Below are 20,135 nucleotides of genomic sequence, written 5' to 3' on the forward strand. Positions count from 1 at the left end.
TGAAATGGGTTGATTGACTCTTCCTGCTTTATTCTTCTAGTTAAAAATTGTTTAAGCTGTTCTTGTAACCTTCCTGATACCTTTTAGAATAATCTTGTCTATATATAAAAATCTTACTGAGATTTTGATATGAATTGCATTAAACCTGTGTATCAATTCTCCAGTAAAACCACCTGAGCTTGGACATGTCTTTTTCAGGGGTTTAAAAATTATGAATTCAATATCCTTAATAGTTACAGAGCTATGCAAATTATCTTTTTCATTTGGGGTGAGTTATGGCAGTTTGCACTTTTCAAGGAATTGGTCCATTTCATCAACTTGTCAAAATGTGGGTATTTACAGTACCCCTTTATTGTCCTTTTGATGTCCATGGGGTCTATGGTGATAGCGTTATTTCATTCCTAATATGCCTAATGTGTGTCTCCTCTTTCCTTTTTTTTCTCTTTTTATTTATTTTTGGCTGCATTGGGTCTTCGTTGCTGCGCATGGGCTTTCTCTAGTTGTGGTGAGCGGGGGCTACTCTTCATTGCGGTGCACGGGCTTCTCATTGCGGTGGCTTCTCTTGTTGTGGAGCACGGGCTCTAGGCGTGTGGGCTTCAGTAGTTGTGGCACGTGGGCTCAGTAGTTGTGGCTCGTGGGCGCTAGAGCATGGGCTCAGTAGTTGTGGCGCACAGGCTTAGTTGCTCCATGGCATGTGGGATCTTCCTGGACCAGGGATTGAACCCATGTCCCCTGCATTGGCAGGAGGATTCTTAACCACTGCACCACCAGGGAAGTCCCTGTCTCCTCTTTCTTCGTCAGTCTTTATTTCTTGTTAGTCAATTACTGATTTCTGCAATGTTTACCACTTTCTTTGCTCACCACTTCTTCCTGCATCCTGTGGCAGGCACTGCTGGCTGCCTTCCCGGTACTCTTTCTACCCTTCTTCCTTTCTCATGGAACCTCAATTTCAATCATGGTGGCAATGTGCCCAGCTTAAAATACCCTTACTCCCCACATGTCTGCAGTTAGGGTTGGATCTGACACAGTAATGGCTGATCAGATGTGAAGGAAAGCATGGGGGACAGGGCTTGAAGTCATGGTTTCTTCAGCTGGCTTGCCCTTTGCCCTTCCCCCTCCTGCCTGTAGCTCAAACCTGGGAGGTCGGTTGGGGCGGGGGGGTGAAGGCCTCCAAGAGAGTTAAGGACAGCAGCTGAGGACACAGAAGGGACTCACGTCCTTCGTGGTCTCAAGGAGTCACTGTACCACCTTAGACATAACACAAGAAAAAACCCCTCCTCACTTAAAATCCTGTAGGTGAGCATCTGCCAAATGTCATCCTGATTCCCATATCCTTCTCCCTGCCCCCTCCCTCCTCCTCCTGCTACGGAGCATCCTCTAGTAGTTCTTTCAGCAAAGATCAGTGCAGAGTAAACACTTAGTGTCATAAGCCTGAAAATGTCTATCTTGCCCTTATTATTTATTATTGAGCAGACTGACATTTATGTTTCCTCAGCACTTAGGAAAAATTTGTCTTCTACTATCTACCATTGACTGATGAAAAGTGGAACTCATTCATTAGTAGGCAAACTTTCCGTTGTTGTTGTTTTTTTTCCCCTCCTGTAGCTTGTTGGATTTTCCTCTTTCCCCTCAATGTTCTAATCTTGACCATTGTAGTGAAACTGCAGATGTAGCCATTAAAAAAATTCTACTTCATACTCATCGAGTAATTTAGGTTGTGGATTCTGGAAATTTCTTTTAAAATTGTGTGAAATACAGTATATACAACCAAAAAAAAATGGAGAAAATGAATGGATAAAGAATAAAATGAATTCCCACCCCTTAAGCCAAGAAAAAGAACATTATCAACACCTCAGAGGGCCCCTTCCCAGAGCTAACCACAAGCCTGATGATGAGGATCATTGCCTTTGCTCTTCTGTGCCGACTTTACCACCCATGTGTGTATCCTTAGAGAGTGTATTGTTCTACTCTGCCTGTGTTGGAACATCACACAAATGTCTCATACTTCTTTTCTTCTGTGACCTGCTGCTTTTTAAAAAAAAAAAAAAATTATTTATTTTTGGCTGCGTTGGGTCTTCGTTGCTGCGTGCGGGCTTTCTCTAGTTGTGGCGAGCGGGGGCTACTCTTCGTTGTGGTGTGTGGGCATCTCACTGCGGTAGCTTCTCTTGTTGTGGAGCGTGGGCTCTAGAGCGCAGGCTCAGTAGTTGTGGCACACGGGCTTAGTTGCTCCGTGGCATGTGGTATCTTCTGGGACCAGGGCTCGAACCCGTGTCCCATGCATTGGCAGGTGGATTCTTAACCACTGCGCCACCAGGGAAGTCTGACTTGCTTCTTCTGAGATGTATCCACAATCTTACACGGGGCTATAGCTCATTTCCTTGCTATAGAGTATTCCACTGTCAAAACAATAACTCATTGTGTTTTACTGTGTGTATGTGTGCTATTATGAACATTGCTTCTATTAGGGTTCCTGTCCCTGTCTCCCGGTATTCTTGTGCAACAGTGCTCTAGGACACTAATAGTGGAATTGCTGGTCACTGGCTGTGCACCAGTTCAACTTTTGCAAAAGTGGTCTTACCAACCAGCATTCCCACATGTGGCAGGTGGGAGGCCCGCTGCTCCACAGCACACCAGGGTAGCTAGTAACCCTTCTGTCTGAAAGTCTCCCTTGTCTGGCATCACCCCAGCTAGCTGAGCTTCCTTCTGTTGATTTTGAGCATGACAGAGCTTTTCTAATCCCTTTCAATCTGTTTGAAAGACTGGGTTTAGGTTTCTTTTTTTAAATGACATCAGACAAGAGTTTTTCTTAAAAAAAGCGAACAGGTACATTAATAGTAATTAATGACATATTTGGATTTATCTGTCCCACCTTTTTCTCTCTTTGCCTTCTTTTGGATAATTTATTTTTCTCAGTCCATTTTTTTTTTCTTAATTTCTTTGGAAGAGGTACTAGGGACTTCCCTGGCGGTCCAGAGGTTAGTACTCTGCGCTCCCAATGCAGGTGGGAGGGGTTTGATCCCTGGTCAGGGAACTAAGATTCCACATGCTGCATGGTGAAGCAAAAAAAAAAAAGAAAAAAAAAGAAAAAAAGAAGGGGTACATTCTATCACTCTATTTCTATTTTTAGCGTTATCCTAGAAATGTCAGCCTGTCTGTATACCAGAGTCTTTGCTCTCTTCCTGAGTGAGCTTGGTAGATGGCTGTAATTCCAATCACCGATCACCTCAGGACTTACTATTATTGTTGTTATGTACCCTAGCCCTTGTTTTACTTTTACTTCACAACACATATTTGTTTTATAAGGTTAACGTCTACTTAAATTTACACTTTCTTTCTCTTCATTCCTTCTTACGATCTCAGATTTTCCATCTGGGATTCAGTCTGAAGACATTCATTCAAAAAAAGACATTCAGTTTTTTTTTTTTTTCTTTTTAAGGAGAATGCTTATTTCTTTTTTAAAAAAACAGCTTTATTGAGATATAATATATACCTCATACAATTCACCCATTTAAAGGTACAATCCAATGGCTTTTAGCATATTCACAGACTTGTACAACCATCACCATAATCCACTTTAGAATATTTTCATTACCTCAAGATAGATTTTTTTTAAAAAGTCTGCTGGTGACAAAACCTCTGATCTTGTTTGTCTAAAAATATTTTGTACTTGTAACATATTTTCTCTGGGTATAGAATTTCAAGTTGACAATTACCTTTTGTCCAGTTAACACTGATGCCAGATGGTACCATTCCAGTTAACACCGGCTGTGTTTGAGACATTTGCTGTGGGCTTGCTCTTTGAAAGAAAATATAATCTCTAATTTTAAGATTGTTTCTTGGTCTTTTCGTTCTGACAATTTATTACAATGTGTTCACGTATGTACTGGTTTTTAAACACGTCCGCAAATTCTCAGACTCCACCTCGAGGTGGAACCTAATTCTTCTCCCTTTCTTCTCCCTTTGAGCGTGGGCTGGACGCAGTGACTTGCTTCTAACAAACAGACTGTGGCAGAATATCACTTCCAAGACCTGGTCATAAAAGACCCTAAAGCTTCCTCCTGCTTCCTCTCTGGGATCACTCATTCTGGGGAAAGCCAGCCTCTGCCACATGTGAACACGCACGCAAGCCTTGTGGAGAGGTGCACGCGGCAAGAACTGTGGGTGCGTAATGCTTCTCTATGCATTCCTGTGAGCGCTGGGAGTGGCAACGGTCCTAAAGCAGATCCTCCAGCCCCAGTCGAGCCTTGCGTTGCCTGCTGCCCTGGAGGACATCTTGACGGCTACTTCAAAGAGACCCCAAACTAGAAGTACTCAGCTAAGCCACTCCTGAATTCCTGATCCACAGAAACTGTCAGAAAATAATGATTTGTTGTTTTAAGCCACAGAGATTTGGGGTAATTTGTATGCAGCAATTTATAATTAATACAAAGTGTGAAAAAACTTGAGGCAAACTTGCTTATTGAGCTGTAATGAACATACAAAAAGTGCAGAAAACGTATATGTACAGCTCAATGAATATTTGTAAAGTGAACATACCTAATGAGTCACCACCCATAACAAGAGACAGAACATTTGACTGCAGATGTCTTTTGGTTGCCCAGCTTGAGAACTGCTGACCTTGAACCTGTGGACTGGTGATTTTGAAAAGTTCAGTCATGTAAAAAAAAAAAAAAGACCTTTGCCCCATTTTTGCCTTTTTTTCCCCCTGGAACTCCAACCACAAGTTGGATCTTCTCACTCTATCCTTCATATCTCTTAGCCTCTTGTTTACACTACTGATCTGTTTATCGCGCTGGCTGCATTCTGGATAACCTCTTCAGATCTAGCTTCCTATTCACAAATTGTCTCTTTGGCTCTAATTCACAGATACAAGGTTTTAAATTGCTATAATAATTTTTACTTCTAGAGCATCACTTTGGTTCTTCTGCAAATCTATTCTGGTTTTCAAGCTTCTCTTTTAGTTCTTAAATCATTTTTAAACATTGAAATTATCTGACTGATAATTCTAATGTCTGAAGTCTTTGCAACTCTCATGCTACCATGTTCTTTCTGATGTCCTTTGCTCTGAGTGCTTTGTTGCCTAGTATATCTCGTGAACTTTTCTGTAAGCTATTCCTCTTTCTTGGAACTTTATTGGTGGGGATTCTTTGAGGACTCAGATGAATAAAGATTCATTCAGGTCGGATCTGCATTTCCTTCTATCAAGTGTCTGAGACCACCACATTCTGGGACCACTGTAAATCTTGACCTGAGGTTTCCCGTGTGCAAACCCACATGAGGGAGGGCTGCCTCAGTTCTCAAGGGAGACTTTATTCTACTCCAGTAATTGGCAGGGTTCAAGCTCCCCTTGGGATGTCAAGAGTACAGACTGATTATTAGTTTACAGAGGGTGCTGCCCTTTGGGGCCCCACCAGGCACTGAGGGCCTCCAAAACCAAGGCTCAATTTCACCTGGCTTGCCACATACCTCCAGGGCAAAGGTCAGGCTTCAGCATTCTGCCACTTCTCTTACCTTTTGGCCTGAGTATTCCATACTTTCTTGCCAGATCATTGATGCATTTAAAAAGCATTTGTCAATATTTATTTACCTAGTATTTTTAGCTGTTTTCCAAGGGAAGATCACTTCAGGCAACCATCCTACCGAGATGCCAGAAACAGAAGTGATTGCTACTCCTTCTTCAAGTACCTTTTTTCTCCAGTTTTCTTTTCCCAAACGAATTCCTATCAGCTAAAGGACAGCTACCAGTACGTCAGGGCTCTCAACCTATCCCCTCTCTCTCCTTCTCTCTCTCTGCCACCTTTTGGATCTTCAACTTTACTTCCAATTTATTAATCCCTTCTTTGACTATAAGTAATCATTTAGCTCCTCCAGTGAGTTTCTTACTTTAATAAACATTCTTGGGCTTCCCTGATGGCTCAGCAGTTAAGAATCCACCTACCAATGCAGGGAACACGGGTTCAAGCCCTGGTCCGGGAAGATGCCACAAGTCGCGGAGCAACTAAGCCCGTGCGCCACAACTACTGTGTCTGCGCTATAGAGCCAGCAAGCCACAACTACTGAGCCCACGTGGCACAACTACTGAAGCCCACGCACTCTAGGCCCTGTGCTTCGCAACACGAGAAGCCACCGCAATAAGAAGCACGTGCACCACAACGAAGAGTAGCCCCCGCTCTCCGCAACGAGAGAAAGCCCGCACGCAGCAACGAAGACCCAACGCAGCCAAAAATAAATAAATAAATAAATTTAAAAAAATAAATAAATAAACATTCTTTATTTCCAAGATTTCTAATCAGTTGTTTCTTATACCAAATCCCTGTTCTTGAGTTGTGTGAGATCAGAAAGTCCCTCTTTGATCTCACTGGTGATAAAACAAATGCTCATTTTAAAGCCTGTTAGGATATTATCGTTTTACTTTCTTCAAGTAGAAATTCTCCCACTTGTTGGGCTGCTGGCCATTCTTTATGGCACTGGATTTTCTCATGCATTTTATAATTTTTGAGTGTCCCTCATGGGTGATAGTTTTTGCTTTTCTCTCTCCCTGCAGGGCCGTTGTTCTATAGGGCACACAGGGCTGCAAATGCAGAAGCAAACCTTTCATTAACTCTCTGGGCTCTCATACAGTGGGGATATCCTTACTCTGGTGCTGAGTGGGAACCTAGTTGCCAGTCACAGGTGTCTGAGTCCTACACTGCCACAGACAAACATCCTGCTTCCAACTGCAATCCCAGGAGGTGGGGGCATCTTTTCACCCTTTATTCCTAGGAAGGGAAGCCCAGCTCTAGACCCTGGCTATGCAGAGAGAGCCTGGCTCCAGTCCTGACACCTGTGGGGCATGTCTGATCCCTGTCCATTGTGGGAATCAGTCCTGGCCTTGTCTCACTGCTCACCACAGCAGTCAGCCACCTACCACTTCAGCCCTTACTCATAGCTGCCAGTTTCTGCTCCCTTCCCAAGAACTATCTTCTTAGAGGAGTTGCATAATTTTAAGTTAAACCATTTACTTTATTGTATGAGTGACAGTCCGTGTGCACACACTCCCTCCACCTCTACCGCCCGAGTCCTCAGCACCGTCTACCAGAGCTGGGCCATTGTGTTCCTAGAAGCTGACACAGAGGGAGGAACACACTGGGATGACTCAGGGCAGGGGCGGGAGGCTCAAGGGGAAACCATGAAGGAAACTTAAGAGTGTGATCATCCTGGAGGAGATGAAACTCTAAATGGTCACAGGTACCTGGAGTCAGACTTGTGGCCAGCCGGTCATTCTGGAGAGTCAGCTCCACAGAGGAGGCTCATGGTCCTGAAGCCAGGACCTTGGGGACCCAGGGTCCAAGACCACCCCCGAAACCCAGGCTACAATACCCCAGTCTTTAGCAGGATGGGCCACCCTCCCCCATACGGGTGCCCTGTGCCAGGGAAGCCAGCGTCTAGCTCTGGCCGGTGAAGTGGGGAGATGGGCTGCTGGGGCTGTGGGTGGAATGTGAACGAGCAGTGCCAGGGGCCCCGAATCTGTAGTGGCCCAGAGTCGAGGCTTTGCCAAGGCACAGCTCACCCCCTTCATGGGCCCAGTCGCTTCCTTCTCACTGCGAGGGCGTCCACAGAGGACCAGAGTGGGAGCCTCTCCAAGGTATCCCACAAACTACTGTAAGGCCTATCTCTGTCACCCAAGGATTTTGAGATGATCACCGCTGACCAAGGACTGGACCAGAAACCTGGACCCAGAAGGTCAGGCCTGGGCCTTCTCCACCCCTCCAGCCTCAACATGTTCAGCCCAACACAGGGCTTACTCATATTAAACATCACCTCTGCAGCTGCCCCGTCTTGGGGCCCAAACCCAGAGTATCCCAAATATTCAGGAGGTTTCTGCCATACACAGGGGTCTGCTTGTTTCTATTTCCAGACATTAAAAAAATTCAAAATAACATATATATGTAGAGATACAGCAAGCCCACAGAGTTGTTGCTGGCTCTGCCCCAACTCAGCACGCTGGGGACCACTCAGGAGACAAGGAGCCGACCTCACAGCATGGGGAGGGGTGGGGTTCAGACTGCTAGGCAGGGAGTCACTGTTCTGAGGCCAAACTGGAGGTGATGGCAAGCCCAGCCCTGACCCTTGCCCAAGACCATCCTCCTATAGAACAGGCCTGAAAGGCGGACGGCGAGGGGATAGGGCGTGCCTCAGTCGGAGTCACCAGCCTCTTGTTCGGTGGTGGTGGCCGCCACTGCAGAGGCCAGGTTGTCCTCCTGGCCCTTCAGCCTCTCACCTGGAAGGGTGGCAGACAGGAGGAGTGGAGAGGGGCCGTGTGTTTGCGCCACCACCCAGAGGGCAGGGAACGCTGCCTTACCAGGCCCCGCACTTACGGATCAGCTCGGCGATGGCCCTCTGGGTCCGCTTTTCTAGCTTCTCCAGCTTCTTGGCTACATCTCTCTTGAGGTCCCTGGAGCAGGGAGGTGGGAGGTGGGAGGAGGCCGGAGGCTGAAGGCTGGCCTGGTGTGGCCTTGGGGCCTTCCCCTCCCACAGCCCCTCCGGCATCAGGAATCACACTCAGGTGCCTGAGGTCAGGATGCTCCTCCCCTCTCTCTTTCTGTGTCCTCCAAAACCCAGCAGCAGCCAACCTTGCCAGTCCCAGTGAGGCAGGGACTAGCACCACAGACCCACCCAACACAGGGGACCGAGTCAAGGTGTACAAGGCAGATGGTTCTTAGGGTCCTCTCTTTGTCTGTTCCCCTTGGTCTCCATCAGGGAGTGACTTGCCCTGGCCCGCTGGGGGTCCTGCTCCTCCTTCGACCACACGTTCACCCTCACCACCAGGAGCTTCCAGAAGTGCACACACAGCCTATTCCCCCTGGATCTGGGTTTCCAAGGACACGCGCCCCATGCTTTTGTTTCATCATATCAGAACACCTTCAGCTAGTGCCGTACTTGACACAGAATTGCAAGTGAGAGGGAAATGGCTGGTACCTCTGGACCAAGGTAAAGCGAACACACGGCCCTCTCTCGCCCTCTTTCTCTGCCCAGTCGAAGGGGCACCATGAAGGATGAGCATCCCCATTTCAATGCAGAGGAAGCTGAGGCCAAAGGTAAACAGGCTAGCTGGTGGCAGAACTGGCACAGAAACCTTCATCTGCCCTTCCCACCGTCTGGCCTCTACCCTATGGCTCCCTGAGGGCAACGGTCAGCCTTGTTCAAATGGAGCTCTCTGAGCTGGGGCGGGCCCTCATCCTTTCAGAAGGGACGTTTGGAGGGGACTGCTGAGCCCCCTCTGCCCGAGCCCCTCCCCACCCTTAGGTGTCATTCCCCGTCATGTCCCTCTCATTCTCCACTCACGTCCTTCTCGGCACTTACTTCAGACATTAATAATCTGAACATAATAATTCAGGCAGTATGTCTACACTGCCTGCCTCCCGTTGCGAGGCTGGGAAAGGCCCAGCCGGAGCCCATGCCTAGCACCAAGAGTGTCCCAGTCAGTCTGCACTGGTCCTACATGGGCAACACTCACCAATCAGGCTTCCGGGGTGCGAGGTTGGCCAGGTCCTGGGGAGGGAGGAGACACAAGTCAGGGCTGGAAGGGCTTAGCCCCAAGGGAAGTAGAAGACAGGGGACAGAGGTAGGAAAAGGGGAGAAAAGGGAGGAGGAAGGAGGGGGCTGAGGGGAAACAGGGAGGTAGAAAGGGAATAAAGAAGTGACGAGAAGGAAGGATGTGTGAAGAGAGCAGGTGGGAAGGAGAAAAGGACCCACAGAAGGAGCAAGGGAGGATGGGGACACCCCCAGGCACTCACCACTTCCTCAATGATGGGCTCTGGCTTGGCGGCCTCCAGCTGCTCCTTCACCTTCTCTTCCACTAGAGGGCGCAAGACAACAACGGAGGCAGGTCGGAAAGGAGCCACCACTCTCCCAGATAGGCAAACTGCAGCCGCAGGTCCCTGGGAGAGTCTGGGCTTTCTTGCCCCGCCTCTCCCCTTGGCCCCTAACTACCTAGAGGTGAAGATCCTGCAAAGGCAGTTCTGGAGGAAGGGCTTGGGTTTCTCAGGACGAAGGCAATCCGGGGATGAAGGAGGGCCAGCAGGCGGCAGCCAGCTAGAGTAGATGGAGCCAAGACCTCTAGCCAGGAAGCATGGGTGCTTCTCTTAGTCCCAGGATCCCCAGCTGGGAAATGAGACAGTTGCCTGGATATATCCAAAGTATGGTTTTGGGAAGGGCCTTGAGGACTGGCTTTTCCCATACCCTCCTGGGGCTCCTGGGCTCTGAGGACGTGCCCTGGGAATGGCCAGGGCACAGGTGGCATTTCTTCCCATCCCACTCTTAGATCTGTGCTCCCAAGACCAGCGGGGCAGCCACCTTGAGGAGTCCTGCCCACGTGTACCTCCCGGCTCCACCCAGCTGCCAACAGCACAACGGGCCTCTGGGTGGCCTGACCAGGAGGGCCCTGACCCTGTGGGGACAGATGTCAAGAACAACAGATTTGGGCTCCATGGGCTTCCTCTAACCCCCCTCACCATTGTCCCGGGTCTCCTCATGGCCCTTCTGCCCTGCCTCACCTCCCTCCAGCCACAAGTGCTGACCCTGAGACATGGGACCAGCTCCCCGTCCCTGTCCTCTGTCCTGCCTTACTCTCCCCACCATGCCACTGCCTCACCACGGCAAGGCCCAAACCATGAAGCAGATCACCTGGGAAGTGTGTGCATCTCAGGGCCGAAGGAGATGGGGAGGCAGACTGGAGTGTGGCTGAATGTGCAACACTTTACTCTTTTATAAGATAAATGTATCTATTAGTTTATTACTCATATAATTAAAAATTGATAAAAACAAAGAATAAAAAACACGGCCAGGGCCAGGGATCTGCATGATAGGAAGCACCCCAGCATCTCCAGCGTGGATGGCTCTGGACAGGCTGCAGCTGGCCAGATGCTCCGGCTGCTGTGCAGCTCCCCACACCGTGGTGTGACTGGGCAGCCTCCGGGCCAGGCCCTTCATCCCACCAGTGAGAACACCTCTGCCCATCCTTTGTGCTCTGGCACTGCCACGCCCCAAGCTGGGCGGGTGTCTGCCTGCCCACTACTCTCCAAGCACCTGGATGGTCAGCCCGTCTTCAGCGTCTCTCACTCTGACCCTCCAAGGGCCCGCAGCACCCATCACCCTGCCCCTGCTGTCCAAGGGCCCCAGGGCCACTTCCACTTCTCAGCCCGGAGAGGTCCTCTGAGGGGATGTGGCCACTTCCCTCACAGGCCCCTGGAAAGCCTCCAAGGCAGGGCGTGAGCAGGGCAGAGCAGGCAAAACAGGCCGCTTCAGTGCCCAGACTGCTTCTAGTTGTGCATCTGCCACGAGATGGTGACGGAGGGTCCTGGAGGCCCAACTTCCAGCCCCGGCACTGTCAGTTATTCTCCAAGAGACGGTGACACCTGCCAAGGTGGAGGCAACCAACAGTGCCATGGAACAGAGGTGGAGATGCAGCCCACCTACCTGCGATTGGCTTGGCCTGGGGCACCCTTCTCTTCTTCAGGTCCTCATCCTCTGGGACATAGTTCCGCAGCCTGAGTTCCCTAAAGGGCAGAGAGAACAAGCAGAGAGAAAGTAAGGTATAACACAGTCTCATTCCCCTTATACAGGTTGCAGGTTGGCATGTGATGAAGCCATAGGAGCTGGCTACTTCCTGGACTTTCCTCTGGTCTCTCTGGAGATGACCTGGTGAAGGGGGACAGCACAGGAACAGAAGCTTCACTGTGATAGGCTCCCTTCTCCGAGCCTCAGCCTCCTCACCTTCCAGTTAGCAGCCGGGCCGGGTGCTCTCCCAAAGCCCCACCTGCACTGTAGGTTCTCATCAAGAGCTGGGGTCAGGGGTGTACAGAGAGCATTCACTGGATGTCTTCTCCAGCATTATCTCCATTTGACAGTTACGGGAACTGGGGGTCAAAGAGACTGCACCATTTTTATAGGGTCATACAGCAGTGGTCGCAGCATCTGAGACAAGGCAAGCTGTGACTCCAAGCCAGGGCCAGAGCTACTCCTAAAAGAGGAAGCCAGTGGTCACCCACTGGTTCCCCAAGCCCCACCTGCTCCTCAGAGCCTTCGTTCCCTGGAGCCTCAGCTACTGGTGGCAAGGGTCTGGTGTGCTGGCCAGCAAGGGCTGAGGGAACAGGCATGACAGTGTGCAAGGCTGGGAAAGCCACAATGCACCTGGACAGCCATGAGAAGTTCACATACCTCGCCCCTGCAAGGGGTTTTTTAAATCTACCAGAGCAGATCCCACGACCTCCTCCACGAAGGGGTAGCGGCCACAAGGAGCCAGAATGGCACACTAGGATTGACCAGCGACCGTGGTGTTGTTTTCCTCTTATTGCAGTCTCCTCGGGCAGGGCTGGCTGTACCAAGTGCTCACTGGAGGCCTCCCTGGCTCAGCAGCTCATCAAACCCCGACTCCCACACACAGCAGCCTGCCCGCAGGATGGGCCCTTGGCTAACTCCACAGGGTAGCAAAGAGAGAGTTCCCGGGGGCTGCTGCTTAATAAAGGCAAGACAGAGACACTAGGACAGACCATCTAGGCCCTGCGGAAGGCAGAAGTGGCCTCCCCAACCGGTTAGCCAGATGGGACTGGGATGTGGGTCCTCTTTCTTCCCCACTACCTCTTCTGAGCCCTCTCAGGGCTGCTGGCGCCTCAGAAATCCTGGGAACATTTTCTCAACAGGAGGCCTCCTGTGGTCTGTCATCTATGGAACCCTCTGTCTGTGCCAGGGAAATGTGTGGCTGATTTCTCCAGCCCCTGGGCAAGCAAGCTTTTCCAGAAGGGAGGCAGGAGGTGTCTGTGGCTACACAGTTAGCAAGTGACAGTGGTCTCAACTTGGGGTTTTTCTGACACCAAATCAGTCCCCTATTCACCAGCTTCACCTGCCCCCCTGCCCTCTGCCAGGGCCCCCAGGGCCTGCAGTCCTGGGGCTTGGCTAAACCTGTGTGCCTGGGAGTAGTACCAGCATGGCCTGTGTGGAGGAAGCCTGCTGCCTACTCCCAGGGTCTACCTCCTCTAAGGAGCAGGGACACCATCCCCTAATGCCTGGAGGTAAATGCCAGGTCACTAAGGCACTGGGAGAGAAAGTGGGGCATGATCGGTACACTGACTTTCGTTTGTAACAGGGTGGGGAGAAAAGTGGAAGAGAAACTGGGTGTGGGAAGAAAACTGTGGGGATTCGTGAGAATAAAAAAAAAACTGTCACTCTCAGAAACTGGCTCCAGGGTCTTGTAAGAGATCAGAGAGAGGAGAGTCTGGTGGCAGCTGTACCCAGAGCTCATAGCAGTAACCACAAGCACCCACACCTCCAGCACCCCCTGCTGCCCTGCTTCAGAAGACTAGCCGGAATGAGGGAGGACACAGCAGGAGACACAGAGAGGCCAGAAGCAACAGGAAAGAGCAGCAGCGTCTGGTGGGCTGGCTGCACAGCAACCACGCCCAGCACCCCCGGTAGCCCCGCCGGCCACTGTCCCCTGTTCTGCCCTAGAGCTGAGCACTGCTCAAGCACTCAAGAACACCTGGGTCCCAGTCACTGTGGAAGTGTCCCATGCTGGGCTCCGATTTTCACATCTGTAAACAAGAAGGCTATGCTGGTGTGTCGAGCTCTGTCAAGCTAGGTTCAAGTCCTTCCCTGGTTCAGTCTGTTGAGAGATAATGAAGAGACTGACCCTCACTAATGTCCAATTAACTGCTCCTCCCACCCCACCCCTATTTACCACCAAATGGCAAAAGTTTCTGGAGAGGTCATGGGGCACTGGGTTCTGCTCTGGGAACTGGCCTTTCTAACAAAGGAACAAGGTTTAATTCCCTCCTTCTGCAAGCTTAAAAAAATCTGTGTGAAAAAAAAAAAAAAATCTGTGTGTTGGTGAATTACCACAGCAACAAGGACCTGAGGGGCTGCAATCACAGAAAGAAGGGAAGTGCAACAAGGTGAGCCTGGCTTTGGGCATTTCTTTCCCCTTAAAGCACTTGTCTTTTTACAAGCAGAAGCTGAAAAGCCGAGAGACCAAGCAGAGCTTCCTGCGATCTCATGAGGCTGAAGAGACAAAAATTTGTGTTCAGTGAGAGGAAGCCTCTTCATCAGTCCTGAAAGGGTAGGTCAGGGTATCCATGTCTGCCAAAAGCTGGAATAAACTCCTTCTGGGGGAAAATAAACTATTCAAAATCCCAAATCATCTCTGGAACTTTTCATATGCAATATCCAGAATTCAATCAAAGCCAAGAGAAAAAAATAAAGATAACAGAAATGCACTCACAGGAGACCTAGATACTGGAATATAGTATCAGAAATGAAATGTGCATTAATTGAAATTATTAAAAGTTCAGGAAGGTATACCACAAGATTGAGAATTTTAGCAGAGGGCTTCCCTGGTGGCGCAGTGGTTGAGAGTCCGCAACGGGAGAGGCCACAACAGTGAGAGGCCCGCGTACAGCAAAAAAAAAAAGAATTTTAGCAGAGATCTGAATTTCGGAAACTGTAAAAATCAATCAAATGGAAATTCTACAAGTGAAAATAGAATCAAAATTAATAAATCAATAAATGGGTTCAACAGCAGTGTGGATACTGCTAAAGAAAGGATTAGTGAACTGTAAGATAAGCCAGAAAATATCCAGGCTGAGGGACAGAAGTAAAAAAGTTGAAAAATACAGAAAATAACTTAAGAAACATATGGAACATGGTGGAAAGATCTAACATACATGTAATTAGAGTCCGCAAACCAATATTTAAAGAGATAATGAGTGAAAAATTTACAGAATTAATTAAAAACATCAAGCCATAGATTAAAGAAACTCTATGAACTCCAAAGAAAAGCATAACTAGGCAAATCACTGTCAAACTACTTAACACCAAAGACAAATTCTTAAATTGGACAAAGACACCCAAACTTCAAAGGAGAAACTGAAAATGACAGCTGATTTTTCAACAGAAGCCATGAAAATCGTAAGACAATGGAGAGATACATGGGAAGGGCCAAAAGTAAATAAAATGCCACACCAGAATTATAAAGCTAGGTTAAACAGCCTTCAAAGAAAGACTTCCAGATAAAGAAAAATTGGGAAGATTAGTCATCAGAGGATCTGTTCTTTAAGAAATACTAAAGGGAATGCTTTAGACTGAAGGAAAATGATCTCATATGGAAGCATGGAACTCAGGAAGGAATGAAATGCATTCCCTGAGAAGCATGAAAGAGTAAATACGTGGGTAAATTTAAATGAATATTGACTGTATAAACAGTAATAATGACTTGTGGGATTTCAAATATAGCAACAACAGTACAGAAGACAGGAAGAGAGGCAAATGGCCTTAAAGTGTTCTGAGGTTGTGGCACTGTATGGGAAATGGTAAAATGTGACTTGTTATTAGACTTTGATAAGTTAAGGATGTATGTTGTATCGCTGTGGAAACCTCTATAAGGGAAAGGAGTATATTATTAGCAAGATAACAGGAAGGACATGGAAAGATTAAAAACAAAAAATCCAAAAGAAGACCGGACTTGAGACACAACAGGAAAGCCAAGAAACGAATGGTAAGACAAGAGGGTCACGAGGTGGGCCCAGGCTGCCGTCCTGGGGGCTTCCCCCTGCAGTGACTGGAACTGTCACAGCTCTTGGAGACTGGGTGGGATGTGACTGCACTCATCAGGCAGCACTGGCATCTGGAATTCACCCTTCTGGAGGCCACTAGAGCCAAACGCTGGTTCTGCTATCCCCATTTTAGAACGAGGAAGCTGCTCGGGTGAGAGGGTACAAGAGCCTTGGCCTTCCAACAGTGTGACCTGGGTTCAAATCCAGCTTTGAAGCTTTTGAGACAGGATGGAAAGTGTCATGCTTTCATTGGCTTCCATATGGAAATCAAAGGTATCATTTCTCATGAGGCTGTGGGTGACACAGAATGTGGACATCAACACTGCACAGAGTGGTGTCCTGCAGAGCAAAGGTCAAATTGCCCAGGAGTGCTACCTTCCCACTCCACACTGCTGCCCCAGAAGCCCCTTCCTAAACCCTGAGAGCTCTCTAACTGCTAGGAGGGGAACATGGCAGACTGTCCCAAAATGGGACGGTCAACCCTCCAAAGCCCAGAGAGTAACCCTTGAGTGCAGGTGGGAATGAGCAGCCCAGCAGCCCATGGCTGGGCCATGCCCAGCCCGCATGGCCTACCAAGCCTTCTCAAAATACTGCGCAAGCAGATCGAAAGTGGTCCTCGTGTGGCCCACAGGGTGGCAGGGACGCGCCTGTTTCTGCACATTGCACATCAAGTGGCAGGGCTGGCCAGGACATACCCCAGCAGTTGAGGCCCAGCCAAAGAACAGCCTACTACCTGCCTCTCCAGTATGTCTGATCTCCATGAACTTGGCATTGTTACTGGTAAGTCCAGGAGCCTGGCTTCTTATCTTACTGCTTATATCTACAGCCCTTTCTGCTCAGCACTAGGTGTGAAATGGACCTGGACTGAAATCTTCTGGATAAGGAAAGAAGACAGATTCCAAATGCACGGGCTCTTCCTACGCCAGGCAATGCCCAGACACTGAGGAAATGTGAGCCGATCCCCAGCTCTCCAGGAGCCAAAGGCAGATGGTGGAGAGAGCCAGGCCAGAGAAGAACCAGGAGCCTTTCAGACTCCCCCGGTCGAAGGCTGCAAAACAGGGGAGTCCTGTGCTACGGTGCTCTGGAGGACACAGACATTAAGAGCCCCCTCCTGGAGCCAACCCTCTCCTAGCGGGGAGAGTGCATCATGCAAACCCTGCTTATGTGCCCTTTGGCCCATATGAACAATAGAACGCCACATGACCAAAGGGACAAGGAAGATGCTTTTTATGAATTTCTGTGTAATGAATGTCAAGATGTACTGTCAAATTGACATGAGCGAGGTGAGGAACAGTAGTATGGCAGTATAGTGTGCTATCACGTGTGTAACAACAAGCATGTGTATGTGGGGGTTGGGGGGATATATATCAGCATATTTGAATATCTGTGCACAGTCCACCTCTGAAAGGAGCCAAGCAGCTGGCCCTCAAGGTGGTCTTGCAACTAGGAGGTTGGGAGTGAAGGAAGATTTTTTTCCCCTGTGTGTCTTTTAACACCTTTTGCATTATGAATCATGAATCCTTTACATACTCAAAAAATAAAATAAAATATATATAAAATACATAAAGATACACCCAGACATTACATGGATCATTATATAACCACTGAAAATAATGTCTGCAAAGGATTGTTCTGAACATATAACAGAAATTTAACAGACAGAAAACAACAACCAAACGTTGACAATGAGGGACTTCCCTGGTGGCGCAGTGGTTAAGAATCCACTTGACAGTGCAGGGGACAGGGGTTTGAGTCCTGGTCTGGGAAGATCCCACATGCCATGGAGCAACTAAGCCCGTGTGCCACAACTACTGAGCCTGCGCTCTAGAGCCCATGAGCCACAACTACTGAGCCCATGTGCCACAACTACTGAAGCCCACAGGCCTAGAGCCCGTGCTCCGCAATGAAGAGAAGCCACCGCGATGAGAAGCCCGCACACCATAACGAGGAGTAGCCCCGGCTTGCCGCAACTAGAGAAAGCCCGCGCGCAGCAACAAAGACCCAATGCAGTCAAAACTAAAATTAATTAATTAATTAATTTAAAAGTTGACAATGATTATCTAAGAGTGATTTTTCACTTGGTTATTTTGAATGTGCCAAGAGCTAGTTCAGACAGGCCCCTGCCCAGCTGAAGCTGCCATCGCATCTGAGCCACATGGTCTTGCACCTACTCCCACCCAAGACTCCACAGAGCCCAGCCCAGCTTCTCTAAATTTACAGGCTGAGGGGCTTCCCTGGTGGCACAGTGGTTGGGAATCCGCCTGCCAATGCAGGGGACATGGGTTCAAGCCCTGGTCCCGGAAGATCCCACATGCTGTGGAGCAACTAAGCGCGTGCACCACAACTACTGAGCCTGCGCTCTAGAGCCCACAGGCCACAACTACTGAGCCCGTGCGCCTAGAGCCTGTGCTCTGCAACAAGAGAAGCCACCACAATCAGAAGCCCGTGTACCGCAACTAAGAGTAGCCCCCGCTCACCACAATCAGAGAAAAGCCCATACGCCGCAACGAAGACCCAATGCAGCCAAAAACAATAAATAAATTAAATTAAATAAATTTTTAAGTAAATAAATAAATAAATTTACAGGCTGAGCTTTGCCCCCAATCCACCTGAAAATGCATAGCTGACGGGCACTTAAAGAAGTAGAAACAGCTGATATGCCAAAACTCAAGGACTGAAAAATTAATTATGGCACTCTCAAAGAAATACTAAGCAGCCATTGAGAATTTTATAGAAGCATGTTTATCAAAAGATGATCAAGATATGGTATGTGGGGCTTCCCTGGTGGCGCAGTGGTTGAGAGTCTGCCTGCCGATGCAGGGGACACGGGTTCGTGCCCTGGTCTGGGAGGATCCCACATGCCACGGAGCGGCTGGGCCCGTGAGCCATGGCCGCTGAGCCTGCGCGTCCGGACCCTGTGCTCCACGGCGGGAGAGGCCACAACAGTGAGAGGCCCGCGTATCGCAAAAAAAAAAAAAAAAAAAAAAAAAAAACCACCACCACCACCACCAACAAAAAAGATACAGTATGTGAAAAGGTTACAAAACAGAAGGATATTCACAGATACAGGCTAATAGGATTTACTAAATTTCCAACAATTGAAAAAATCTTTAAGTACTTTGAATATCAATTTAAATTTAAAAAGAGGCGTGGAGTAAAGGTTTATGGCAGCTAAGTTGAATCCCAAAGGGCCCACAAGATGAGAACTGAAGTGGCCACACTGGCTGTCGGGGCCCAGGTGGTGGCAGGGCCCAGAGCCTGCACAGTTCACTGCCCCCCACTCTCCTGGGGCCCAATCTATCCCTCAGACCACTCTGGGGGCCGTCCTGGGCTGCAGAATGCAGGCTGCAGGCTGCCCAAGAGAAACACTCTCCACCGCACAGCTGTCGGCAGCCCTGATGCCCACCCCTAGAGCCCCAGCCAAGAGGACACATGGGACAAAGGCCACTGCACTGAGAGTGAAGGTGGTGCAACGGAACCAGGCCTGGCCTGCCCGGGAGCTCGCATGCAGAGGATGGGAAGGGCTCCGTTTCCCCATCTGTGACATGACAGCTGGATGAGCTCAGCTGTTCTCCACCCTGCCTGCACACCAGACAGGGATGGAGGAGGGGTCCCAGTGCCGGTCCCCTCCCTCTCAGCTGGGGAATCTTAGACGAGTCACTTCACTTGTGTGAACTGTGGTTTCCTCACTCATGGTGGATCACAACGTTCCCCCAGAACAGGTTTAATGAGAAGGACTTTCGAGGCACTGGAGATCACAACATACAAGACGAAGACTGTCTTCCATGTAGAAAGGCCCCAGCCGTGCTCCCACTCTCCCCCTACACGAAGGGAAGCACCTGGCCCGGTCACACATAGAGTCGGCTTCCCACGACACCACATCCCTTATACCAGTTCTCTCTTGATTCACTCTTCCACATTCCTGCGCATAGTCCCGAGCAACAGGATCAGGAAAAACAGGGCGGCCACAGGTCTCTGTGCTGCTGCCTCAGCACGAGTCACGGAGCCACAGTCCAGCCCCTCTATCCAGGGCCACGACATTCCGGCCTGGAGCGGGAGTGAGGTAACTCAGCAAGTGGGGGCAGGGGCCGCTCTGAGCATCACCGCGAGAGCTCAGCAATATCTGCCGAATCAAGCTGACGTCATGGGTCTGCAAGCACGTCCTGGTGCAAAGCCACCATCCTGGGGACCCAACCGGCAGATGCGAGAAGGCCTGGCATTTGTCAGCCTAAAGGGCTTGGGCACTGGGACAAGGCTGGGCCGGGCCTCAGCTGGGGTGGGACCTTTCTCCATATGGAGTTGGAGAACCGGTTTTCCATCCCCGAGGAAGGAAGGTTCGTGGCCTAGTTCCTTCTCCAGTATGTGACACTCACCCAGGGTGTCCCTGAATGGTGACAGCTCTGGCTGGGTGCAGACCTCAATCCTAAGCCAAGGGGAGGTGACGGCTGTGGGAGCTGAGGGTTTGGGGCTTGCTTGTTCAGGCACTTAAGACACGCTCCCCCGCTCCATGCCCAACAGAGTGTGCAACACCGGCCCTCTCCTCCCACCTGG

The 20,135-nt window shown here is 49.5% G+C and overlaps 1 protein-coding gene across 4 annotated transcripts in view; it reads right to left on the reverse strand.

Moving 5' to 3' along the window:
- The window catches only part of CCDC12 (coiled-coil domain containing 12), a 64,784-nt gene that overhangs the window by 9,988 nt on the left and 34,661 nt on the right, over nt 1-20,135 (reverse strand). For 2 of the 4 annotated variants that reach the window (XR_003430822.1, XM_027096965.1), the window contains exons 3-7: nt 11,458-11,537; nt 9,973-10,143; nt 9,777-9,838; nt 9,497-9,531; nt 8,358-8,434 (exon numbers count right to left, since the gene is read on the reverse strand). Coding sequence is in view for 3 of the 4 variants with exons in the window: in XM_027096965.1 (XP_026952766.1) it covers nt 8,358-8,434; nt 9,497-9,531; nt 9,777-9,838; nt 9,973-10,143; nt 11,458-11,537 (425 nt within the window). In the remaining variant the exon portion in view is untranslated. Of the gene's footprint in view, nt 1-6,246; nt 8,261-8,357; nt 8,435-9,496; nt 9,532-9,776; nt 9,839-9,972; nt 10,144-11,457; nt 11,538-20,135 lie in introns of those variants that run through there. The other 2 variants (XM_027096966.1, XM_027096967.1) reach the window with 2 other exon arrangements.

The sequence above is a fragment of the Aethalodelphis obliquidens genome, unplaced genomic scaffold (assembly GCF_003676395.1).
Source record: "Aethalodelphis obliquidens isolate GAN/ISIS:26980383/991018 unplaced genomic scaffold, ASM367639v1 scaffold111, whole genome shotgun sequence".
Classification (NCBI taxonomy): Eukaryota; Metazoa; Chordata; class Mammalia; order Artiodactyla; family Delphinidae; genus Aethalodelphis; species Aethalodelphis obliquidens.